The sequence below is a fragment of the Coloeus monedula genome, assembly GCF_965178545.1.
Source record: "Coloeus monedula genome assembly, chromosome: 29".
In the NCBI taxonomy this organism is placed as follows: Eukaryota; Metazoa; Chordata; class Aves; order Passeriformes; family Corvidae; genus Coloeus; species Coloeus monedula.
Window position 1 is genome coordinate 163,928 of NC_138809.1, and position 26,198 is coordinate 190,125.

General features: G+C 54.6%; 1 protein-coding gene across 12 annotated transcripts; it reads left to right on the plus strand.

Moving 5' to 3' along the window:
• Positions 1 to 1,896: 1,896 nt before the first annotated feature.
• Positions 1,897 to 20,830, plus strand: TPM3 (tropomyosin 3; the record flags this gene model as incomplete). 12 transcript variants are annotated; one of them, XM_082298499.1, is made up of 11 exons in its annotated part: positions 1,897 to 2,010; positions 2,361 to 2,486; positions 7,942 to 8,075; positions 8,898 to 9,015; positions 9,261 to 9,331; positions 10,126 to 10,201; positions 11,246 to 11,308; positions 11,458 to 11,527; positions 13,294 to 13,372; positions 15,194 to 15,257; positions 19,017 to 19,674. In XM_082298499.1, the coding sequence occupies 11 exons, from the start codon at positions 1,897 to 1,899 to the stop codon at positions 19,092 to 19,094; spliced, it is 993 nt and encodes a 330-aa protein (XP_082154625.1). The 12 variants fall into 12 exon arrangements, with proteins under 12 accessions (XP_082154625.1, XP_082154621.1, XP_082154628.1 ...); XM_082298495.1 differs by lacking the exon at positions 10,126 to 10,201 and adding an exon at positions 10,693 to 10,768; XM_082298502.1 differs by lacking the exons at positions 10,126 to 10,201; positions 15,194 to 15,257; positions 19,017 to 19,674 and adding exons at positions 10,693 to 10,768; positions 18,181 to 18,202.
• Between the last annotated feature and the right edge of the window lie 5,368 nt (positions 20,831 to 26,198).

Sequence of the window (26,198 nt, forward strand, 5' to 3'; positions counted from 1 at the left end):
ACCGCATCGACCGGCAGTGCTGGGCGGCAAGGGCACGGGGGTCCATGGAGGGGGCAGGGGGACGTCAATGGGTAGTAATTAATGGTAACGAGGCCACGTGTGCAGGGCCAGGGCTATTGCTGGCCACGTCCCTCTGCTTGGTGCAGCCGAGCGCAGTTATAAAGGGCGGCCAGGCGACCCCTGAGCCAGAGCGCAGCAGAGTCCCCTACGCCAGCCCAGGTAAGATGGTGATGGATGTGGGGTCCCTTTGGCGCCAGCGCTGCCTGCCAAGTGCACGTCATGGTGTGCCCTGACATGCCATGCCAGGAGACCATGCCTGCACTGCCCTGCTCCGGCTTTATTGCAGCCACAGGACGCCTCCTGCTCCAGCACTGCATCCCGAGCACCCCAGTACCGGCACAGTAGCCCAGCAGGCTCCAGGCACTGAGGTGAGGCTGGGTGCTGCCTCTGCAGTCCCTCAGGGGTTATACCTGGATACCACCCCCGCCCCAGCTCTTGGCTTACTCTTCTCTTTCTCTTACAGGCAGCTGAGCTCCGGGTCCTCCCACCTCCGTCTGCCCCTGTCTCTGTCTGATATGTTTGATATTAGGTTGTTTTATTGGAAAACCAACTAAATATCAAACATATTCTTACAGCGCCAGGGACGCCCAGCACCGACTTGGCCAGATGCTGTCTGTGCCCTGCCTCAGGCAGGGGGGCCCTCTGCACCCTGTCCTGCACCCTCTGCTAGTCCTCACTGCCACAATAAAACCTGTCTGCCCATTTCCATGGGACTTGAGAGGGGGAGCCCAGAGCCGTCCCGGGGGTTGGCGGAGGTTTGGGATGGCAGCGGGGTCAGCGCTTGCCACCTGTCCCCCCGCTCACGCCAGGGATGATGACAATACAAAGGCCCGTGGCCCCGTGCCCACCACTGCCTCCACTGCCCTGGCATGGGGGGGTTATTTATGGAGGTGCAGCCACTGCTCAGGGCTCTTGGTGGGCATTGTCCCCCCTGGTGCCCTGTCCACGGTGCCAGGAGCTGCCACCAGGTCTCTGTCCCCTAGGTCCTGGGTGCTGACCCCTTTAGCCCTGAACATCTGTCCCTGGGTGGGAGCAGTGTGTCTCTTCCATAGGAGATTCTAGCCTGGTTTATGAGGCTAATGGGGCTTCTGGGCTGGCACAAGGAGGCTGCAAATCCCTCGGCTGCAGACGAAGCGCTACCACTTGCCCTGAGAATTCCTCCCTGCGTCTGGGGAATCTGCTCCTCCAGCTGCCAACAGCATCCTCCACCTCAACACCAAGCACCAGCATGGCCAGAGCTGGGCTCGGGGCTCAGCAGGCTCCCGGGGGGCTCTGCCCCTGCTGCTGGGTGCAGTTTCCCCTGCTGCTCCCTTGCAGAGCCAAACCCTCTCGGCCAAGCCCCTGCTCCCAAAATAGCGCCAGGCTGATCTTGCCCTTTTCCATGCCGCCCCCAGGCAGGGCCACCAAAACATCCTAAACCCCCCCAGGAAGGCAAATGGAGGGCGGGGACTTCGTGCCAGTGCTGCACGGACCCAGTTCAACATCCTGAGGAAGCGCTTGGGGCACCAGCCAGGGTGTCCCGTTGCATGGGGGGAAGGGGCACCTGGGACAATGTAGGACCCCCTCTCGCAGACCTGCTGCTGCTTTTTATAACGCCCCAGCTGTCTTCGGGAGCCCAAATAAGGCTGTGACTACCCGGAGCCCCCAGGATGCACAATGGGTCCCAAGCACAGACTTTTTGGGAAGGTGGGGAGGCGGGTCAGCCCAAGAAAGGCAAAGCCCCTGTGCTGGGCAGAGCTGATAAACGGTCAGTGGGGCACAGGCAACACAGCTGCGCTACCCACTCGTTGTCTGTCCTGCATCCCGCTGCCCACCGCTGCCTGTGTCCCACCAAGAATGGAGGCCATCAAGAAGAAGATGCAGATGCTGAAGCTGGACAAGGAGAATGCCCTGGACCGGGCAGAGCAGGCGGAGGCTGAGCAGAAGCAGGCGGAGGAACGGAGCAAGCAGGTAGGGCAGGCAGTCGCAGCCCCCAGCCCAGGGGTGTTGGGGGGTGGCTTCTGCCTGTGTTGGGTCACGCTCAGCCCAGACCCAACAAGACACTGCCTGGGGTATGAGAGAGCGACAGCTGCCACCATACCACAGCTCAAGGGCACCCCGAGGGCTCTCCAGGGCTTGGTCCCTGCCAGCTGGTGGGATATGGGAAAGGGATGGACACTGTGGGGCAGAGCTGGTCCCAAGAATGGGGCAGGAGGGATGCCGTGGGGCAGAGCTGAGCCTGGGATAGGGCAGGCAGGGCTCTCTTGGGGTGCAGGGGTTCAGAGTGGGGTCCACCTGTGGTGACACCACTGTCCTTCCAGCTGGAGGATGAGCTTGCTGCCATGCAGAAGAAGCTAAAGGGGACAGAGGATGAACTGGACAAATACTCTGAGGCCCTGAAAGACGCCCAGGAGAAGCTAGAGCTGGCAGAGAAGAAGGCAGCGGACGTATGTATGGGGTGCAGGGTGGAAGCTGAGCGCTGCCGTCCTCTCGTTGCCCTCCTGGTGGGGCTGCAGCCCTTCCCTATGCTTTGGGGACACAGGAAGGCCCCTGCCCGGCTCAGTGTGCTCCCAGTAAAACTGTGTAGGTGTCTAGGAGCAGAGAGTGCCCCTGTGAAGGACGTATCCGGAGGGCAGAGCCAGGCAGCGAGCAGCCCCTCAAGTGCGGGATATGGGGTCTACGAGTCGCCAGGAAGCTCTGAGTCACGGCTGGGGGTGGAGGAGCCGAGCTCCGAGGAGGAGGAGGGGGGAGCCCTCATTCCCCTGCGGGCGGAGGCGCATGGGCATTGCACAGCCCGGCTATTGTTGTCCGCTGTTTCCAGGAAAACAATGGCGCGAGCGGTGCAGGGTTTCACACAGTGGCCGCTCTCCGGCCGTCACGAGGCATGGGGCCCGTTCATCACCTGTCAGGACCTGGCAGTCCTTGGGGGTCCAGTGTCGGGGCAATGCAGCCCAGCTCCGACGCAGAGAAGGCAGGAGCCGTCCTCTCCCACCGCGCCCGTGGGGAAGTGCCTGAGGCCAGCACAGCACCTGGGCTGCTCTCACTGGAGGCCAGGCTGTCACCGGGAGCTCCAGAGCCCTGGGACGTTTGTCACCCTGCAGCTTTGCTTGCAGGTCCCTGTCGCCAACCCTACACTGGAATTGGCTTGTGTCGAGTGCGGCACTGCAGAACTCGGGGAGCCCTTTCCCTCCCTCACACCTTTCTTGCCTCCCTCTGCGCCTTGTTGGCATTTCCCCTGCTGTCACCACATCCCCACTTGCTTCCTCGTGGATCCCTCTCTGTGCACCTGGAGCCCCTTTTCCTGGCTGCTGCTCCCCAGGGTGGTCCATGGGGTCCCCCAGTTTCCCCCTGGCTCTGGGAAGTGAGGGGATTTTGCACCATGCAGCGATGAAAGAGCAGAGCTGCCTCCCAGGTGCTTCCAGCCCAAGAGAGAGCCCTTTCGATGCCCATTTCATCCCTGGAAACACACTATGCCACAGGTGCTATCCCAGGCAAATGCTCCTGCCACATCTACCTGCTTGGCTGCCGAGGATTTCAGGCCAGCAGCCCGGAGCCTTTCCCTTCTATCCACACGCTTGAAGCACTGCCGAATAGGCTTCGTGGGGAATGAGAGCAGTAACAGGGCTCAGCGATGTGTTTATTGAGCTCTTGGGGGGCTCCATGATCCTTATGACGCCGAGGAACACCGCTCCCGGCTCTGATGAACACTGATCTTCGCAGCGTTATCTGCCATGAGACAGAAAGGTTTCTGCCTCGGCTCAGGCTGTTGCACCACTGGGATTTGGCACATGGAAGCAGAGAGGGAGCCTGGTGGCCACAGCCCTGTCCCCGGGCGGACGGAGGGAGCAGGATCTGCTGCAAGGCTCTGGGGTCCGGGCCCCGGCAGGGTCTGGGGGCTCTCCAGGGCTGGCAGTGCCCGAACCCACGGCCAGGCCGTGGCCAAGCGTAGCCCGTGGGCTCCTCAGTGCCCGGCCACGGAGCGGGGCGGGTGTGAGGCTGCTGGCGTGGAGCAGGACGGGGAAGCCCGTGAGGGGCCGTGCGGGTCCTCTGGGCCCTGTGAGGCTGCGCCTGGTCCCTGTGACATGAGCCCGGTCCCGGAGTTCCCCCACCCGCGTGGGGCCAGTCCCGCTGCCCCCACGCCCATATGGGGCGGGTCCCGATGGACCCAGGTGCCCGTGGGGCAGACCCCGGTGATCCCCCCCAGCCCGCTGCCGGTGCCCCGTTCTCGCGTGTTCCCGTCCCACTGGGGCCAGTCCCGGTGTGTGTGCCCCACCCGGTGGGGGTGCCCCGTTCACGCCAGGCGCCGGTGTGTGTGCCCCACCTGGTGGCGGTGCCCCGTTCACGCCAGGTGCCGGTGTGAGTCCCCCGCCCGGCGCCCCCATTCCCTTTGGTCCCGGTGCCCCTGCCGCGCCCCAGGCGTGGCGGCCGCTCCTCATCTCCCCGGTAACGCGCCCCCGGGGCGGGGCGGAAGTGACGTCACTTCCGGCGGCCGTTCCGGGCGCGGTCCCGGAGTCTGGGGGTGGCGGGGCTGGAGCGGAGGGACCGAGCATGGCCGGGGCCACCACCATCGAGGCGGTGAAGCGCAAGATCCAGGTGCTGCAGCAGCAGGCGGACGATGCGGAGGAGCGGGCGGAGCGGCTGCAGCGGGAGGTGGAGGCCGAGCGCCGCAACCGCGAGCAGGTACCGCCGGGGCCGCCGCGCGGGGGCACAGCCGGACGGGCGGCGCGCCCGGGGCCGGGGGTCGTTCCGAGCCGCGGCAGTGCCGGCGAGATGCCGGCCCGGGCCGGAGTGTGCGCTGGGTCCGGGGCTCTCGCTCTGTGTCCGTGGCTCTCTCTGGGTCCCCGGGACTGGCTCGTGGTGCTGAGCAGACACCGAGCCCGGGGGCATCGGCCGGTCGTTGTTTCACTGTTACCGGTGTCCCAGGACGGACAGCAGCAGGGGGGGACCCGGCCGGGGGGAGGGGGAGGCCCCGGCCATCTTGTGCGGCCCCGAGCCCGGAGCTGCGCAGGTAAGATGGAAGGAATGAGCGGGCTCCCTCGGGATGTGGCCAGCGCAGGAGCCCTCCGAAGCGCTCCCAAACTCCGCATCCTGCCCGGATCCCGGCGAGCGGGGCTCTCCGCTGCCCCTGAGACCGGCAGCCGCGGGGAAACACAGGGGCTGGGCTGGGATTGCGCGGAAGGAAGGAGAGAGCAACGACAGCAGGATCTGAGCTGGCAGCGCTGGCGCTCCCCGCCGGGCTGGGAACGCCGGAAAGGCTGGGGACAGGGACGGGGTGACACGGGCAGGACCTCGCGGTGGCCGGCACCCTTGGGCCTGGGACACAGGCGAGGCTGGTGGCGTTTTGGGGACAGGGATGGGGTGACACGGGGCAGGTCCTGGCTCGAATCTAAGCGTGACTCTCGTTGAATTTGCAGTGACTTTGCTGCGTTCGAAGCGTGAAGCTGAGCCCTGCCCCCCTCAGTGCTCGAGCCCGTGTCCGTGACAGCGCTGTGGCGCTGCCAGGGGATGGATCAGGCCCATGGCAGAAGCTCCTGCCACTCCCAGGCCTCAGCTGGGCTCTTTCTTTGCAGCCACATAAGGAATTCTCCTTGCAATAGCAGTGTTGTCACGGGTACAGGCGTGTTTCTCACAGCTCCGTGAACCTCCTTCAGGGGAGAGAACCAGTGCTCCCAGTATGGTGCCCAGGGCTTGGCTGGCCCCGAGTCCTGGGGAACCCTCTTGAATTTCTTGGGGAAGCAATGTGAGTCCCGAAGGCCTGGATGAGCTTCTCACTTGATTTGCTGGGCTCTGGGTGCTCCCTGGTTCAGGGCTGCCTTCCTGAAGGAAGCATGGAATAATAGGAATGTGCCACTTTGTAGCAGGGGTGCCTGGAAGTCACTTGGAAGTGTCACCCCGTGCTCTAGGAAAGCCTGACAGTTTCATCTGTATCCAGGGAGAAGCAGCAGAACAGGAGGTGTAAGGGCTCTTCTGCAGCAGGGGAGAGGCACTTCCTCAAAATTAAGGGTGGTTTTTGGGTGGGTTGAGAACTGCCTGCAGGAAGTCAGGGCTAAGTGATGCAGTTCAGAGGGTCAGGAAGTGGAGGCCTACAGTACTGGTGTGTCTCAGTTGCCTGGGAGAAGGAAGGAGGAGGTCCTCCACCTCAACAGCTGGTTGCCCCTTTAATAGGGAAAAGATGTACGTCAGGCACTCTCCTTCCTGGTTCTGTTTAAGGTATTGTTGTGTTCCTCTTCAGGCAGACCACTTCCCCTTTCATCGGGGTGGGTGTCGCCTCTGGACACCAGAGGGGTGTGGGCTTCTCCAGAGCTCGGTGTACCTGCATGGGAGCTCCTCTGTGCTCTCCCAGCCAGCTCTTGGAACCTGCCAGGAGTGCCTCAGTGCCCGCGGCAGGGAGAGCCCCTCTGAGAGCTGGATGCAACCAGTGTTGGGCCCCACTCTAACACTGGTGTCTTTCATCACTCTGCTCCTCCCTCCTCGCACACGGTGAGGAGCAGTGTGTCTGCGTAGGATGCTTTATGTGCAGCTGGGATATTTTGTGTCTGTCTGGCATGTGCCTGTGCCCGGTCTTTGCAGAAGATCACAGTGCTGCCCTGGAATGGCTGCACTCCTGCCTGATCTTGTCATTCTGTTGGGGATTCTGGGCCGGTGGGGTGCCAGTGTCCCTAAAGCATCTGGGCTCCCCTGAGCTTTGGTTGGATGCGGCTGTAAGCAGGGGCCTCATGGCCAATCAGGTCATGCCCCCAGGGTCCCAAAAAGATTGCAGCAAGTCTCTAGTTGACTGTTTAGTCTGGGTCTGATCCAGAAAAGGAGTGCCACTGAAGGGATTTTCATCCTTGGCCTTGAGGTGCTTTGTTTTCAGCAGCACTGAAGGGCAGTTCCCCCCCTCTCTATCTGCCCTGACTGCATTTTGACTCAACACTGGAGCAAGCCACAGGGTGAGGGCAGTGCTGTATTGCCTTACTGAGCACAAGCAAGTGGCTCTGCCACACGAGTGATGAACTGAGCACAAAGCTGCATGGTCTGTGTTCCCCACCATCTCCATCGCCAGCACAGCACCATGGGGGTTGGCTTGTACCTTGTGGCTTCTTTGAAGGCTGACTAGGACATGGATTGCAGTGGTTGGGGGGTGGGATGGCCTCTGATCTGTGCTGGTTCCTTAAAGCCTCAGTCACATTTGTGGTCACATTTCTGGCAAATATCTGCAGGCTGTCAGTAGTTTCACCAGCTTCCAATGTGTATGACAGAACCAAGGCAGCTATTGCTGGGGAACAGCCTCCTCAACCTGTCTCAAGACTGGAGAAGGCTTTTGCGCCTTCTCTGGATCGTTAGTCTCTGGGAGGAAGGAAGCTCTCTTCTGGGGCTGTGGGCACTGCTGCAAGAAGCCCCAGGGCTGGGCAGTGCCTGTGACCAGCCCAGCCTGCCAGCACTCAATACTGCTTGGCACATCCTTGAACCTGTTAATCCTTTGCACGTTGCTGGTGAGAGGGTTTGCTTCAAGAAACGCTCATGTCCAGATCACACCAGTAAAGTGACTCTCTGCTAAGTGGCAGCTGTCAGCACGCTCTGGTGTGGTGGATAAACAGGGCTATGATGGATGGCCTGGCAGGATTCCGGCAGCTGCAGAGGCACCCCTTGGTGTAAGTCATCTCCTTGGTGTTTATGGCTTAAACTGTCAGAGCAACGCAGGCTGACAGCGAGAAGCCTGCAGGAAGGCTGCTGTGCGGACAAAGCGTGTGGGAGGTGTTGCAGAGCTAAATGTGTTGCTTGCCTCTGGGAGAGTGGCTAAAGCACCCTGGGTTTGCTTTGGGCTCCCGTGTGCTGCTGCTGACCCGATGGCAGAGCTCAGCTGCCCTACCCGAGCTGCTAAGCCTGCACAGGCTGAGTACCCTCCTCTGCTCCCTCCAGGCTGAGGCAGAAGTGGCATCTTTGAATCGCCGTATCCAGCTGGTAGAGGAGGAGTTGGACCGAGCTCAGGAGCGCCTTGCCACAGCTTTGCAGAAGCTGGAAGAGGCAGAGAAGGCGGCAGATGAGAGTGAAAGGTGAGCAAGGGCTCCTGCTCGCACTCTGTCAAACATTGAGGGTCTGGTGCCATCAGCTTTTTGGGCTTCCCAGAGTGGGGGAGGAGATCCCACATCAAGGCTGGATGTGGGATTCAGTGCCTGCTTATGCAGAGCAGCTAAAACAATGCTGATGAACCCGAGGCTGCTGATGGCCTTGAATGTCCTGTAACCTGAGGTTAGGGAACAAGGAAGTGCCATGTGCCACCATGCATCCCCGCCTCCAAAGGAGGAGAAATAAATGGGTTCAGGGACACCATTGCCTTGTAAAGGTGGCTGCTGGTGGGGCAGCCTCTTCCATCTGCCTCTGCCAGCATGCTCCCTAACTGGCAGATGTCCCCTGACCTGGCTTGTGATTCAGAGGGGAGTGGTCCACTTCCAGCTGTCTGATGTGCTTCCTCATGCACACGCTGAGCAGCCTGACCCAGCTGGTGGCCTGCCATAGAAACAGACTTGGCTCTTCCTGCATTCCAGATGGGAAAGTGCTTGACTTGGCTGTGCCGAGTCCCTAAGACAGCCAGGCTTGTTCTTCTCAGCAGCACTTCCCTTGGCCTGGGAGCCCGGTGATCTGCTGGAGGAACATTCCAAGGAACAGTTAATTCCAAGCAATTGAGGTTGCTGTATTCACATCAGCCTGGGGGCTTCTGCTTTCCTGTGCCACCCTCTTCATTCAGAGGAGTCATGGCTTATTTGAAAGCACTGTGCTTCCAGGGCAGTGCTGTTAATGCTCTGAAACTCATTGCAGTGCTGGCTTGTCCAAGATTGTTTTACACATCTCCCCTCCCTGTGCTTGCTTTTGGGCAGAGGCATGAAAGTCATTGAAAACAGAGCTCTGAAGGATGAGGAGAAGATGGAACTGCAGGAGATCCAGCTCAAGGAAGCCAAGCACATTGCAGAGGAGGCAGACAGGAAGTATGAGGAGGTGAGACCCTTGGGTGCTTTAGTATGACTGACCTGGGCCAGGAGAGGCCGGAAGAGCCTCTTCCTGCTGACAGCAAACCCAGGGGCAGAGCCTGGCTCTCCGCAGAGCTACATCAGTGCTCTGCTTGGCCAAAAGCCTCTGACAGCTCCAGTGGCTCCTGCAGGCATTCATTCCATCCAGTGCTGTGCACAGCCTACAAGCACAAAACCATCCTCCTTCCTCTTGACTCTGATTCTCCTTCCCAGGTTGCTCGGAAACTGGTGATCATAGAAGGAGATCTGGAGCGTACTGAAGAGAGAGCTGAGCTCGCAGAGTCGTGAGTAGTCCGCTTGCATGTACCTGGCACGTCTGCCTCTGCATGGGAACTAACACTGCATTGCTAACCTTGTTACACAAGGCCTGAAGCACAGGGTGGGTTTAGGTCCCTAAAGGAAAGGGATGAAAGCACTCCCCTCCTTGGAACAGGATTAGCTCCACTCAGGACATGGAGTTTGTGATGCAATTTGCCTTGGGTAGAGATGCTCTCCCCCTTTGCATGGAGGCACTCCCTAGTCATGGAGGCTGGAGAGCCTTCCTCTCCTCAGCATTCACCAGCACTGCTTTGTGCGTGCAGTCACAAGATTGTTCACGTTACTACAGAGCACGGTGCTTGTCCTGAAGTGGCAGAGGCCTCCTGGGCCAGGGGCTGAAGTGGCTTATGGGGTGGCCGAGGGCAGAGCTGTGGCTGAGGCTGGTCTCTGGGCCTCTCCAGGTATTTGCAGTAACCACTACCGGCTTCTGCACTGCTGAGTGGGAATCTGGACTTCCTCTGCTCAGTGCAGAGACACAAATACTGGTGTTTGGGCCCCTTTCATGTGTCTGGATGCTTTAGCTGACCCTTGAGGAGCTGGTCAGGATCTTTCCGTGCTCTGGGCCTTGTCTAACACAGTTGGTGTGTACGCAGCAGCAGCAGCAGCAGCATTGTGCTTCCCGCCCAAATGTGCATGTTGTGACCATGACTTTTTTGTGTTTCCCCCTACCCCCTTTTTTGCTCTGTGGTGGTGTGGTTTTGGTGCTCCTTTTGACCTTGCCCCCACCTGGCTTGTGCCCTTGTGTGACCGTCACTAACAGTCATTGCCGGGAGCTGCAGGAGCAGATCAGAGTGATGGACCAGAACTTGAAGTGTCTGTCTGTTGCCGAAGAAAAGGTACTAACCTTTCCCTTCTTGAACCATTAAACCAGAACTCATGTGGTCTCCTCACTACGCTCCTCCCCTCAGCTTAACTGCGTCTCTCTCTCTCTGTCTCCTGGAACATTCTGTCTTCTCTGCCCATAAATATTCCTGTCTGAGTGGTGGTGGCTGTCCTTCTGTTCGTCAGAACAGCTTCCCTCCGTACAGCACGGTAAACATGAAGCTTCTCCTTAGAGACTCCAGGTCTGGCAGAAACCTGTGTCCACATCTCACTGCTCAGCTCTGTGCCCCATGCATGTGCTGGCAGAATACTTCAAACATGAGCTCGGAGGCAGAAAGGGAACTTGCTTTCTGCACAAAGCAGGGTCCTATCCAGTCTGATCTCAGACAGTCTCCTAAAGAACTTCCTGGTCTTCCCTGCACGTGGATTCACTTCTTGTCTCCTGTCTTTCCCTCCCACTTCTTCTTTTCCTTTTTTTCCCCCCTTTCCTTACAAAACCCCACAGTAAATGTTCCGAACTGGAGGAGGAGCTGAAGAATGTCACCAACAATCTCAAGTCTCTTGAGGCTCAGGCTGAGAAGGTAGGGCTGCCTGTCCCAGGGCCAGAGACATTGCTGTGGTGCTAGGAGGGTGTGTGAACAGCAGAGCACCCACTGGGGTGGAAATGATTCAACTGCAGTCTTAAGCAAGCCAGGAGAGCTGTGCTTGCTCTGCTGGGAGGGCTAACGTATTTCATTGGAGGGCTGTGGAAGCTGGGGTGCGGGAAGCCTGGCTGCCCTTCCCTGCCTTGGGGCAGACTCCATCAGCCAGGATGTTTAAGCTGCTAAAATGTTAAGATGAGAATTTTTCTGCACCCAAGTTTGTGTTCCATGCATGATGTGGGACTTGCAGCCTGACCCAGTCCTGTTGGACACGGGTAAGGATGTGAACAACTCCCAGTTGGAAGGTTCTGTGGGCATGTGTGCTGCAGTGAGGAGTTTATGTCTCCCTCTGTAGCTGTGGGCTCTCTGGAGGTGGGAGGTATCTGGGGCTGCTGACTGCTGTCTCCTTTTTCACAGTACTCTCAAAAAGAGGATAAATATGAAGAAGAGATCAAGATTCTGACCGATAAACTCAAAGAGGTAAGTGACCATGTCAGGATCTCCTAGCTGGGTGAACTGGCCTCAGTTTGGCTGCGAAGAGATGTGGAGGGTGGGAGACTCCATGTCCTCGGACATGATGCCCTTTGCTGTAGAGCTGTTGCACTAACTGGCTTATTTCCGTCTGGCAGGCGGAGACCCGTGCTGAATTTGCTGAACGCTCTGTAGCCAAGCTGGAGAAGACCATTGATGATCTGGAAGGTACATTCTGGGGATAGGAAACCAAGCAATGTGTGTTGAGTGAGCAGCTAGGAAAGGCTATCTCACGTAGCTGGAGAGCGGAGAGGCTGCTGTGCTCCTCATTACTTGGGGCATAACCTGACTTGGCCTCCAAGGTGAGGCTTGGCAAGAGTCCTGCCCTGTGCCTCTGCTCCAAAAACAGTTCCCTGACGGAGCTGCAGCAGGTCTCAAGCTCTTGGTCCAGACACCTGGCCTTATCTAGATAGCTGGTGCATTTTGGTAGTGATGTCCTGAGCAATGTAACTAGATCCCTGTGCTCCAGCTTAATCCAATTAATTTAGGAGTGGCATAGGAAAGAAACACCTGAACTTGTAAGAATTGGTCACAATAACATCCTTGCGTGCAGAAGGTCTTGCATGTGCTGGCCACTGCCAACAGTGTCTTGCGAGTCAAGCACAGGAGTCAGTGAGTCTTGAAACAGCCCCCGTGAAGACTCAGACTCCCCAGTGTGAGTCCTGAATCAAGGTTAAATTGCCGGCATTTCAAGGCACAAGGTAGTCAGCCTGTGCCAAGGGTGGGTTCCTTTCCTCCTCCCATTCCTTCACACAGTTCTTCAGGAACACTCCTGAGGTCAAGCAGCCAACCATTGCAGAACCTTGCCCCAAGCCACAGAAGGAGAAGGTTCCAGCTGCCTCCCTTAAATCTGGGGCTGTGGCCAGATTCTTCTGTGGATTGCTGTGGCTGGAGTGGTGATGCTGGTAAACCAAAACCCTTACAGGCCTCCTACCGTGACCGCAGGTGTGCCTTTGTGGTCTTTCAGTGCCAGGTCTTGGAGATACAAAACACCCTTTTCTGGAGTCACTCTGGAGGTTTATTATCTAGAAATAGCAATGGTGTCAGCTGAGCTGTTCCAGAATGCAGCCAAGCAGCAATCTGAGCCACCTCATGATCCAGGACAAGCTCTCATTTGGAACTGCAAAAAGTCTTCCAAATCCCTGCATGCTCCCCTTGAAACCTGTTGATTGAGAGTTGGCTCTGGTCTACCGCCTTGCTGCTGAAGTGACCTAGTTTATGACAACTGACAAAGTTCCCTGGCTCTGCGAGGCTGTTACAGCATGCCCAGCTGTACTATCGCCCAGGCAGCCAGAGCTGGAGCAGCCTGTGCCAGTTCTGCAGGGCTCAGGGATGCATCAGCACAGTTCCAGGCCCGCCCCTCCCCGGAGGTGGAGAGCTGCCTGTCTGCTCCATTATCTGATGGAGAACACTGGTGTGGCCGGTCTGCTCCCCCACCTCACCTCATCCTGCAGGATGGGAATTTCCTCTGATGCCCAGCTCTATTACACGACTGACTTGTCCCAAGCCAGTCTTTGCATTGAGACACAGGTGAGAACAAAGCACCTCAATTATCAGTGCTTTCCTCAGGTGTAGCAAGCTTCTCCCTAAGTGGATGGAGTTGCCCTTCCCTGCTGCTCCTCCTGTCACTGGTTCCTGCTGACCTAGCTGGACAGCTTGTTTTTACAAGGTGATGTGGTTTGAGTGCTTGGCTCTGCTGCCGTTAGAGCTGGATTGTAATCCTGGAAGGCACTTGTGGGTCAACCCGTCCTCAGGCTGCTGGAACTCTCCCATTCATTGTTGGGGATGAACACAGAGTCGTGATGGCTCTGCATCTAACTTCATTTTCTTCTGTTCATGAATCCCATCCTGCTTTTCCTGCCCCCGAGTGTTGGAAGAACTCCTTTGCCTTCCCTCATTGTTTTCCTTTTGTTCTCCTCCTAAACCTCTTCTAGATGAGCTCTATGCCCAGAAACTGAAGTACAAAGCAATTAGTGAGGAACTGGACCACGCCCTGAATGACATGACTTCCATGTAAATATGAGCTGGCTGGCGTTCGCCTCTCGCTTCAGCAGGCTGGACCGCCAGTGCTTGCTTGGTTTGCTGTGGTTTTAGTTGGAGAATCGACGGTGCTGTGCCGTCCAGGTTACTTCTACAGATCTGCCCAAGGTGCCCCAGCATGCTGTCTTCTAACTCTAGGTCCTCGTGATCTGCATGTGTAACCAATTGCTGTGCTGGCCTGAGAGGGTTCTGACTGAAATTCGAGTGCAATTCCCATTCCCAGTGGGAAAGGCTTTCTCAGGAAATGTGGCTTTGTCGTCTGCCGGAGCCACTGGGCCATGGTCTCGGGATTCCTTCTGGAAGAGGCTGTGGATAGTGCTCAGGTGGATTCCGTAGGAATTGCCACAACAGGCTTGAGATGGGCCAGATCATGAACTGATCTGTGGAAGTAGCTGAACTTGTGTGTTTCTGCAACTTTGCTCCTCAGCTTTGTGTTCAGATCTGCAGTGGGTGCTGCTAATAACTGCTCCGTCTGGTCCTTGCACTAACCCAGGAGAGGCCAGGTCCTCACCCCACAGAGAAGAGCCTTAACATGAGTGTCCCAAAGTTCCCTAAGCAGAGTTTGCTGTGCACAAACACTGAAGCTTCTCTTAAAATTAGTGTCTCCTTCTGTCTCACACAGATAAGTCTTGTGATTCCAAACTCCACTTTGGATTTGTCTCTCTGCTTGGTGGCTTGTTCTGCATCTGCACCCGGCATTCACGCTCTCTTCATCTCACTCTGAATTCCAGTACCTTTTTCCAGTTACTGTGCACAGGCATCCCTGGGAACGGGTGCTGTAAAGACACTGAAGCTTGATAGCAGCAGCAGCAGCCCCTCAGTTCTGCTGCACTTGCTCCCAAACAAAGCTCCCTCTGTGTGACCCGATGTGCCAGACACGGCCTGCTCTGAGGGGCTGCCCTTTCTGTGTCGGGGGAGCTGGGAGGATGTTGTTCTCATCTGCATATCTTGTGTGGAGCCATAAAGCTCCTTTTGTATTTCTCTTGCCTCTTGCTCGAGCATGATGTCACCTTTTTTAAGGAAAACAGTTCTTGTATAAATGGCTGTTGCTTTTGAGAAATGGGTTTCTAGTGACCACTGCTGCTTTAGAGGAACTGTTTCAGCCTTGCCTTCAAACCGGTGTCACCCTCGGTGGAACGCAGACCTTACTAGCACACTGGATTTTTCTTTGGGGTGTGTTACTGGCTCCCAGATGTGATGGCAGCCCTGCAGACAGGACCTGTGGGGTCAAGCGGGAGGCTGGGGGTTGCAGGAGGAGGCCCTGGAGCTGTGCCTGACTGAAGACACTCCTCATTCCTGCCTGCTCTGGAGTGTTCACCAGCACCGTTGCCAAATGCTGGCTTGCAGTGGGAGGTCACACACCTGATAGTCTCTAGTCAGGGTGTGGAAGCGAATAAATACTGTGTGAGCTCTGGCTGGTCTCCACTGGGGCAGAACTGGCTGGGTGCGAGGTGCTGCCTGTGCTGGGGGGAGGGACGTATGGCGTCTTGCTTCAGGAATGAGAAGGCACTGCAGCAGGGCTCTGAGCATCTGAGCCAGGGAATCTTTTGCAGAGCCCTCCCCTCCCCATGCAGGGGCTGAGGGCTGCAGGATCCTTCTAGGAGCGTGGCAAGGAGCTTCCCACTGAGCACTGCCACTGGCAGTGGGCTGTGAATGCCTGGCGTGTGTCACTGCTGCACTGTTGCTAGTTGATCTGGTATCATAAACACTGGTCAGCCTCTCAAAACAGTATGTGCTGCTTCATGGTGGTTGGTCAAATACTTTTTCCTTTCTGGATCGGTTCATCTGCCACAGTGCCCGAAGAGCCCTTCGTGACCAGAGTTCTGATGAAATGGGACACTTCCCGTGGCTTTCTCAGGTTTGTGCCCTTCTGGTCTCCACATGACTGCACTGGCAGCCAGGATAATCTAGGCACACTCACCTGCCCCAGCCTGTCCCACTCTATCTTTGGTGGCAGGTCTGGGTAGGGAAGGAGGGAGCATTCAAGGAATTTCAAAGTGTGGTCTGACTCTCCTGGGATGTGGGGTGGTAGCTGTGCCCTTTAAGCACAAAGCAAGAACCCAGAACTCTTCAGTAACCCAACTGCAGCTGGAGTTGAGGATCTGGATCCTGTGGGAGGGGCAGGGCTTCTGTAAATGTGAAGGCTTCCAGTCCAGTGTTCCACTGTCAGCTCTTAAGACAACAGGGATGCCATCATTATCTGTCAGTATCTGAAGGGAGGGTGTCAGAGGATGGACCAGGTTCTGCTTAGTGGTGCCCAGCAGCAGTGCAGGCAACACATAGAAACTGATGCCCAGGAAGTTCCACCTGAACATGAGGAAGAATTTCTTTCCTGTGTTGGTAACTGAGCACTGAGCAGATTGCCAAGAGGGGGTGTGGAGTCTCCCTCACTGGAGATACTCCAGAACCATCTGGACACAATCCTGTGCAATGTGCTCTGGGATGACCCTGCTTGAGCAGGGAGGTTGGACCAGATAACCCACAGTGGTCCCTTTCAACCTCACCCCTTCTGGGATTGTTAGCAGGTGGGAGGTGGCAGCCTGCCCTTGGGAAGTGCCTCTCTCCTCACAGGGAGGTCTGGTTGCATCCTGACTCTTGCTGTGGGGAGCTGGTGGCTCTGCTCTGCACGGTGGTGTTCCAGGGAATGTTATCTAAGGCTGGGCTGTGGCAGGCCCTTTCCCTGCTCATCCACAAGGAATCCACTCTGGGTGGTGGATGAGTATGTGGGTGGGTGATGCAATGTCTACCCTGGGAGGTTTTGGAGGCATCTGGTCTGACTGGATTGCTGGGCTTGTGTAGGCTGGTTACTGTGAGCTGTGCTGTGACATGGGAGTGCTGCAAACACAGGTTAACTGACCAGGAGGGCCAGGTCCTGGGGCTCCCTGTGTCCTGGGGCTCCCTGGGTGGCAGGGATAGCTGGTGAGGCTGCCCTGGGGCTGGGCAGAGAAGGGAGCAGGCCAAACATGGGGTAACTGCTGCAGACCTGGGCAAGTGTTCTATGTGGAGAAGCTGTTCCTAAAGTCTGGGAAGGGTCATGCTAAACACTCCAGTCTGCTACCTTGTGTGGGTGCATCATCAGGTCCCTGTCCACAAGCAGGAATGTTTACTTGAAAGCTGTGAGCTGTTGCACCAAGTCCTACTGAGCACAGTTCACTCTCATCCTCTGCTGCTGGGGAGACCCAGAACCAGCCTGGATCGCTTGGGGCTGGGGACTGGCATTGGGGCTGCTCAGAGCCAGCATGGAGCCAGAGTCCCTCACAGCAATAGTAACTGTTGTGCAAGCCATGGGCCAGGATGGTGTGTACCCACAATTTCCCTCAACTTCCAGACTGTGGTAGGACAGAAATCATTGGCTTCTCTGGCTGTGCCTTGGTGCCTTGGTGGCTTTAAAGAAGGGACAATCAGTCAGCATTGCTGCCCTGTCCTGCAGAGCGAGTGCAGTTAGAGCAGGTCCCAAGGACTGAGAGAAGCTAAGGGTGAAGCTGAAGTTGAGCTTCCCCCTGTGTGCAGGTGTTACACTGGAGGGACTGAGCTGAGACTCTGGGGAGAGTGACATGCTTTGGCTGCTCCATGTAAACACTTGACTTTCTGGAATTTTACCCAGCTAGGTCTTGTTCAAGAGCAAAATATTCCGAGGTCAAAAGCAATGAGGAATGGTGTAGCGCCCCTTCAGAGGATGTCTGAGATTCCTAGGATCTCACAGTGCAACGAGGATTAGAGGAGAAGCCCAAGGCCAAGGCTGTGCTCTAGGCTCAGTCCTGCAGCAGAGGCATCACACTGTGTGTCACTGCAGGTGGTGCTGGTCAGTTCTGCCAGGCTGGAAGATGATTTTTCACTGCCTGGAATTCCCCTAAGTGCAGGAATTGGAGCTGTCAGGCTGGGAGCACTCTGTCCATGCAAATGAGCAGGGAGAGATGCTGAATGTGTTCTCTAGACTGGCTGGTTGTGGCTGACAGGCTGTGTGGCAGGACACTGACCACCCAACCCTGAGAGGTGACAGATCCTGGAAAGGGACCAAACTGGTTCTCCCTTTCTGTGGAGCTGCTGACGAGCATGAGTGCTTGGCATGAGCCTTGAATATGTGTGTGGCTGCTAGATCCCTGTGGGGCTGTAAGGACAGGGACTGGAGAGGCTGCAGAGGCAGTGGCAGCTTGTGCCCTGCTCATGTAGTTGTTCTGGGGCAGATGTAAAAGAGGACCCTGTGCTCCTGAAGTCCCTCTGTCCTGTACCTGAAGCAGTTGCTGCCTTCGGTCTTATCTGGGTTGTTAGTGTGGCACCAGGCATGTTTTCAGAGGAGGGTCCTCCAGGCCAGGGATGACATGTTGTCATTCTTCTGGGTGTGCCTGTCCTGCTGTTCAAACCCTGTCAGTCCCACTGCAGTGTGGTGTGGCTCCCTCTGGAAGCTATTTCTGATACAGCCGTGGCAATGTTTCTGCAATGTGCTCCACCGGCTTAAAGCACATCCCAGGTCTCTGTCCTTGCTGGGGTCCAGCCCAGCCCAGTCTGCAGGCTCCTCTTCTGGTGTCTCCTTTTCCTTTCTTTGCCTTTGCTCATCTTTGGCAGCAGTTTCACTTCTGCCCACACTTGTTTTCCTCTGTGATCTTCCTGAGCTGAAGCACAAGTTAGAGAAAGACAAACCTTTGGGCATAGCCCAGGCTGTCCTCAGAAGCACACGTTGTGGAGACAGCTTTTTTGATGTGCTCATCTTGGCGCTCTACTAACCTTCCCTTTCTCTCTTTTTCTCTCTTCCTCTTGCTTCCCTTATCCTGTCACTGCTGCAGAGCGCCTGTACAGCCAGCTTGAGAAAAACCGCCTGCTCTCTAATGAGCTGAAGTTAACGCTGCATGATCTGTGTGACTGAGAAGGGGCCCACTAATCCCATTAAACAAGCTTATTGCGACCACCAGTGCTGTGGACCACAGTGAAATCTGATCATTAAGACTGGCAGACTTGCGAATTTTATGCAATTGCTGCTTTTTAATGAGGCACTTGGATTTATCCTGTAATTTATTTAAGCTTTTTTTTAATACGTAAAGGTAACCTCTGTTCTTGGTGAAGTCACCCCCAGACTTGGCTGTTTTTTGAGCAGTCTTGTTTGCTTGTCCAGGGTGTCCTGCCTGGCTCCTCCATGGAACCAGAATAGCTGCAGCCCCCAAATGAGGGGTGGGGTGAAGTTAGACTTATGTCTGCTTGAAGCTGCCTGTCGAGTGCTACAACTTAATTTACTGTTAGCTGAATGACTGTAGGATTTCCTGGTGCATGCAATGATGGCTTATACCAATAAATGACTGACCTTGTGGTCTGTGAGACACTGCATACCTGTAGTACATTCCTGTCTAGGGGAGTCCTAACTGTGAAGGTTTGGGCGCAGCAGTAATTTCCCAGGCCTGACCCCAGTGCAGCTGCAGAGAAATGGGTTGGGAAAGCTCACAGATTTGACAGCAAGTGCCAAAATGCACAGCCTGAAGCTGTGTCCTGGGTGCCGGCAGGAAGTGTTTAAATGCTGCCGTTGCTCATGCTCGAGGAAGGCTGTTCTCTCTCTGTGCAGTTTCTGGCCCTGGGGAGGTTGGGAGTGGCTTTGGGAATCTGCCTGCACCTAAAGGACATTTTTCTACAGCCTGTCTGTCCAGTGTCCCAGCGTGTGGATGTCTCCAGTGATATGGGTGGGCTCACCTTTGGAGTAAAGCCTACTTAGAGCACTAGCTGCTGATCTGCTCTCCTCCTGGCTTAAGGAACATGTGAGAATTGACTGCACAGCTGCCTGTAGTGTTGGGCAGGGTGCAGCTCCCTCACTTCTCGCTCTCTGCCTGTCACTGCCCCAGCTCCTGCCCCGCTGCCCTCCAGGCTGGCGGTCTGCTCCCTGCTGCTGGGCTTGGCATCCCTGCCCTGTGCTGAGGGGAAGGAGGGCACAACCAGCTGTAGTTCCAGGGGGTGGTTTCCAAGTGTGTGTTGCTCTTGGGTGCCTTGCTGGGCCACGTGTGCCAGCTGTGGAGGTGTGGAAGCCCTGGGAAGAGCTGGCTGCAGTCAGAGACACCTGCATGTGAACCACTGCCTAGAGCTCTGGCTAAGGTGCACCGTGGCCATGCTGACTGGGAGCACCGGCAGTGGGAGAGGCGAGGGCTGCACACAAGCCAGGTAACAGAGCTTCCAGCTGCACCCAGCCAGGCACTCTGGTCCAAGGATTGCTGCGGCAGCGTGTGGGGAAGGGGCTGGCACAAGCTTTCTTTGGCAAAGGGTTCTTGGTTGTTTGATGCTGGTTTGTAACTCTCAACTCTTGCTTTCTGCCAGATAAACTGAAATCCACCAAAGAGGAGCATCTCTGCACGCAAAGAATGCTGGACCAGACCCTGCTAGACCTGAATGAGATGTAATGGATCCCTGCCACTGCCTCTGCCATGTGATGCCGGCCCAGCTGCTGCTGCCCTCTGACCCTGGGGACCAGAGTTTACTTTCTGTTGCCAACTTGACCAAACACAAATCTCCTTTGTTCCAGGGTTAAAGGCCACCAGGTTGGGCAGAGCTTCAAACAGCATCATTAAGGGAAATAAACAATGCAATAATGTTTGGAGAGCATGTTTGAGATGTACACATTTTGTAACTACCTTTTTTTGTAGCAACCATTATAAACATTCCAAATAACATGTGAGGCTGGTGAGCTACACTTCAAAGCTCTTGGCTTTAAAATTTGGTATTAACCTTCTGTTAATTGGCTCTGGGCCACCCTGCTTTGGCAGGGCAGGAAACGGATGTGATGGTTCTGGCTGCGAGTCAGAGTAGCCAGGCTAGGGATGAAAACCTGTTGGGAAAACTTCCTTTCCAAGAGCTGTTTGCCAAAAGTGCAGTTCAGTTTTTCAGCTTTAAGGTAACTATGTGTTGGGAAGGAACAACTTGGGTGAAAGGCATCTTTTTTGGGATTTTTTTGTTTTTTTTTTTTAAGCCAAGCCAGTCATCTGAACAACTGAACCTTCACAGGGGTTGTGTCCCTTCCCCTCCACAACTGATGGGCTTAGAGAAGCCACTGCCCCTTGTAACCCATTGCTACCCTGGGGCTGACTTTGCCTTCACTAAGTGCTGATGCACCAAGCTTCACTGCTCATCACTGGGTTACACTTAACAGCTTAAGTACAACAGCCTTGTGTTCTTGGAGAAGTGTTTTTGCCAACCTGGAGGGAGGGAGCCAAGCCTTCCCTCCTGGCCAGGACTGCTCTTACTGTCTTAATTGGGTACAAGCCATCTTGCTGTGCATTGCTGATGTGTCGTGGTTGTGAGGTGTGAGTGTGGTAATGTCACACTCACAGCGTGTAGCTTGTGGTTTGAGCATGCTGCTTGGTTGTAGCAGTTTTTGGGGCCAATCTGGAGACAAAAACCCTATCCAGTGTTTTGATACTAAATTGAAAAATTGTGTTACTGTCTTTTGAAATAAAAACTGATCCCTCCACATGGCTGCTGGCTGCAGAGCTATACTATGTGGGCTGGTGGGGGCATGAGGGTGGGGATGAAGACTGGGGTATGTGCCCATCTCTTGGGGGCATGACCAGGCATAGGGTAAGTAGCACTTGCCAGGGCTGGAGTGCAAAAGCAGGACTGTGGAGATGAGTTCCTCAGTCAGTTTGGAGATGACACTGAGCTGGGTGGAAGTGTTGATCTGCTGGAGGGCAGGAAGGCTCTGCAGAGGGGTCTGTACAGGCTGGATCAATGGGCCAAAGCCAGTGGTGTGACAGTCAACAAGGCCAAGTGCCAGGTACTGTCCTTGGGTCACCATAACCCACTGCAGTGCTCCAGGCTTAGGGAAAAGTGGCTGGAGAGCTGGAAAACAGCCTGGGAGTGCTGGCTGGCAGCAGCTGCACATAAGGTGGTGTGTGCCCAAGTGGGCAGGAGGCCAAGGTCACCTGGCCTGTACGAGCCATGGTGTGGTGGTGGGACCAGGGCAGTGCCCATCCTCTGTGCTGGGCACTGCTGAGGGACCTCAAACCCTGGCGTCAGTTTTGGACCCCTCATGACAAGAGAGACCTGGAGGGGCTGGAATGTGACCAGAGAAAGGAACGGAGCTGGGGAAGGGGGTGGAGCATCAGGAGCAGCTGAGGGAGCTGGGTGGGGCTCAGACAGGAGAAAAGGAGGCTCAGGGGGGACCTTCTGACTTTTCACAACTCCCTGACAGGAGGGGGCAGCCAGGAGGGGGTCAGGCTCTGCTTCTAGAGAACAAAGGACAGGACAAAAGGAAATGGCCTCAGGTTGTGCCAAGGGAGGTTTATATTGGATATTAGAGAAAATTTCTTCACAGGAAGGGTTGTCCAGCCCTGCCACAGGCTGCTCCATCCAACCTGGCCTTGAACATTTCCAGGGATGGGGCAGTCACAGCTGCTCTGGGCAATCTGTGCCAGGGCCTCACCATTCTCACAGGGAAAGTTTTCTGCCCAGTACCCCATCTATCCCTGCCCTCTGGCAGTGTGAAGCCATTCCCCCATGTCCTGGCACTCCAGGCCCTTGTCCAAAGTCCCTCTCCAGCTTTGTTGGAACCCCTTTAGGCACGGGAAAGCTGCATTTTCCTGAGCTAGGGAAGGTTTGGAGAGAAAAAGGGACCATCTTGAAAAAAGCCCCAAATTCTGAGCTCAGGGTCTTCCCATGGGAGAATGGGCATGGCTGTGGCTGTGAGGCAGGAAGCTCTCACCTGGTTTACTGGCCTGGCAGTCCAAGAGGCTTCTGAAAATCTAACAGGGAGTGGGGCTGAGGGGCTGTTGTCCTGCCTGTGCTGGGCAGTGGGACACAGGGTTGTGCAGTCAGAACAGGGGGGCTTTTTCTGAGCTCTTACCGTTGACCGGTGTCAACACCAAAACCTGGAGTAGGGGGACCATCAGGTGAGGGACAGTCAGCTGCTTTTACAGAATTAGAACTTGCCCTTAAACATTATGACTTTGAACATTGCTGCCACTATGCTACGGCCCCTCGAGGGTCTCGCGTTCCTCCAGCAGCTCAGCAGTGAGGATGGGCACTGTGCAAGCCGTGTGCCTGGCACAGAACACTTCCTTTCTTCATCAGAGTCCCCTTCGACACAGAGTTCCAGCTGGATCTGATCTCCCAATGTGTCTCCATCCTCTTTCCCAGGTATGAGCAATCTGATTTGTAGTAAAAGAGCCTAAAGGCAAACAGGACATTTTGGAGCCTGATTCCAAGTTTCTCCGAATGCTTCAACTTCCCTGAGTAGTTACTTGGGTGCTCTGAGGACATCCTTATTCTCTTTTGATAAAATGAAAATAATGAGAGAATTCCTGCACAACAATAAGGATGTTCATGTGTGAGCCCATTTGCTCTTCCTAACTGCACTGTGTTGTAGAAGCTGGATTTTTGGGAAAGTAAGTAAATTATAGGCTCAATTATAAATCCCTTATGTCTCCTTTTTCTTCAGGAATATCATCTTCCTTTGTATCTGCATCCACGCCATTGGCACTGGACAGCTCAGTCTTAAGGCAGAAGCAGCCTGCGTATTTTCAAATGCAGTGATTTGAAAACTGAAGTTGGCATTTCTCCACTTGATGGGCTTCTCTCTAAATCACAGTAGTTAACTCAACTGTAGACTAACAACAGAAGTGGGCCCCAGAGCTGGGAAAGCCTGTGTCAGGATTGCCTTCATGCCACTTCTCCGCTGCTTGCTGGTTTTTTCATCGTGGAGTGTTTGGATTCAGGAATTAGTTGTCAAATGATTTAGATACTTAAAGGATGAAGAATGAGAATGCTTTTGCTTCAGTCCCTGATTCCTGCCCAGAAGAGTTTCACAGTGACCACTGCTGCCACTGCCTTGTGCCTGTCCTCTCTTCCTCACTGAAACCTGGGCTCTAGCAACAGGAAGACGTTTCTGTTACAGAAATCAGCATTGCTGCCACTCTCATTGCTCTGGGACAAAGACTAATGCAACTTTCAGGTTTCCAAACCAATTTAGGAATGCTTCTACTATGAATCCCCAGATTAATAATTTTCAAAACTAGTTGCATTTTTTAATGAAAAGCTTGTTACCAAGTTACTGTTGATGGCTCTTGGGAGCAAACCTCGTGTTTTATTTCAGGTTTCACCATCTGTGCAGGAGACAGGAGGATGCTGGAAGTGAAGCTGTATGTGGTGGCTGTGTAAGTTTATGACACCAAAGTGTATTTATGTGATGGGAATGTGTGTTTACTTAACAACGAGCAGCTGCCAAATGGAGTGCTATGGGTAATTGTGCTACAGATTTTAGCACTAATAAGGAAATGAGAGAGTGGGAAGGGACTTAACCCACGCTATGATGTTATCTCAGTCTCTCCCTCACACACAATTCTATTCCCATATATTCCCCAAAAAATCCTCTGTATGACAAACCACTACAGAAATGCAAAATTCTGGGAGTATTTTTGGAAAGTGCACTGGGTTTTCCCTGGAAGGGAACACACTTTCTACTGATTTCTCCCAATTCACAGAACCTGAGAATAGCTCACCATTGTAAAACAGAACTGTTTTCTGTTCTGCAGGTAAGAGGCAAAGGTGGTGGTAATTTTCTTCAGATTTTTTTCTCTAGTCCCCCAGGTCATAAAATAACACTCTGGTTCACATCTGTGTGAAAGAAACTGCTCTGTGCTTCAGGTTATGCCATATTCCATAGAGTTCAGAGACTCACAGACTGCTTTGGGCTGGGAGGAACCTCAAAGATCAACCCATTCCACCCCTTTGCCGTGGGCAGGGACACCTTCCAATAGACCAGGTTGTTTCAAGCCCCTGGACACTTCCAGGGATGAGGTAGTCACAGCTTCTCTGGGCAACCTGTGCTAGGGCCTCATCAACCTCCACAGAGAAAAATTTCTTCCCAATCTAACCCTGCCCTCTGGCATTGGGAAGCCATTCCCCCTTGTCCTGGCACTCCAGGCCCTTGTCCAAAGGTCCTCTCCAGCTTTGCTGGAACTCCTTTAGGCCCTGGAAGGGGCTCTAAGGTCTCCCCAGAGGCTTCTCTTCTCCAGGTGAACACCCCCAGCTCTCCCAGCCTGGCTCCAAAGCAGAGGGGTTCCAGCCTCTGTGGCCTCTGTACTTGCTCCAACAGCTCCTCATCCTTCCTGTGCTGGGCACCCCAGAGGTGGAGGCAGCTCTGGAGGTGGGGTCCCACCTGAGCAGAGCAGAGGGACAGAATCCCCCTCTTTACCTGCTGCCCATGCTGGGGGATCAGCCCAGGACAGTGTTGGCTTTCTGTGCACTGGTCTGTCAGTGCACATTCTCCATAAGGTTTCCATAGACAATTCCTTCTGCAGTTCCTGTAGCTGTGAGCTGGCTCCAAGAGGTCTCAGAAATGTGAGAAACCAGACACTTGGATAGAAAGGCCAAGAAAAATGGAATTACAGCAGCAATTCTGGAACTTTGACACTGGAGTAGTGGCAGCTCTCACACAAGTCATGTGCAACACAGCCTCTCCTTACCTGGCCACGTGCAGGTCCCTGGCACACTCACTCTGTGCCCAGTAGTGTTCTTGCAAATGATTTCCAGACAAAACTTTCAAGTGAAGGTGTCCTGGCACCACTCCCCAGCAGTGAATTAGATGTAGTTTTTGAAGCTGATGAAGCTGTTGAGCAAGTTGTTCTGTGCCAACTGGCCTCAGCACCTGGCAGTGTAAATTAAATGTGTTCAGGAACTATGAATGTAGTCACAGACTCCAATTTTTTACAAAGCAAGACACTATGGAGGCAATGCAGAATGTCAGAGTGACAGTTTGATTACCTAAAAAAAGAAACAGTGGTTTGATACATGTTTCTTTAAGCTTAGGTTTTTTAAGTCCTAAGCAATTGATAGAAATCTTCTCTGCTGTTATTTCAGGCCTGTTCAGGCTCATATCAAGTGCCTAATTCTGGTGGGGGTGTCCACATTTCAGCTGGGGTAGAGTTAATTTTGCCTGGTTCTATTACCTGTCATTGGCTAACAGTTCAAAGCATGATCTTTCTCCCTTTGGTGGTAAACTGCTTTGCGGGAAGATTGCTTCCTTTATCACCGTGTCCCGCACCCGTAGGGAGGAGGAAAGCAGATCCAGCAGGCAGGAATTGTGCAGCAAGATTGATTGATTTAATTATTTTACGAACTCTTTTATAGACTTTTTCTTCATAGCCTAATTGGACAAAGGATCGGCCACCCCTTGGAGGTGATTGGCTAAAATCCTAAAACATCCATTGTCCAAATATTTTTCTACTGTACCATAAACATAGTTCTACAAGGTCACAGGTGTTCTTGGTTTACAGAACTTCTGCTGTTATCTTCCATGAGAGAGAAAAGTATCCCATGGTTTAGAAGAAGCAGGAAAATTCCTTGCTAACAGCATTTTTGTATCCACACTTTCCCCCTAGCTTCAGGATGGCTCTGCAGTCCACCTCCCTGTGCCAGGCATCTGCGGACAGGACATGAAGATTTACCTTTCCATCACTCTATCACTCGTTGTCCTTGTATTTCCACACCATCCCTTGGAAGTCTTGTATGGATATAAACTTCAGGTGCAGTAGACTGTGAAGGGCTTCTTTGTGTGAGAACCTCTTCCAGAAGGGAAGTTAGTTTAAAATGTTGAGCCAGTTGAGGCATAATGAGGATCCTGAGTTTGACTGGGTCAAACTATTCTCATTTTCCTTCTTTAGCCTTGCAACTACTCCCCTTCCACACTCCTCCCTCCAGCAAGCCCCATTTTTTTGGTGATAAAATCACGTACTCTTTTCCTTTTTCCAGAGAGACCATGCTCCTCTTCTCAAGAGTTCTTCCCCCCACCCTGTGCTTTTCCTCCCTCTTCCTCTCTCATGTCCTTTGGTTGCAC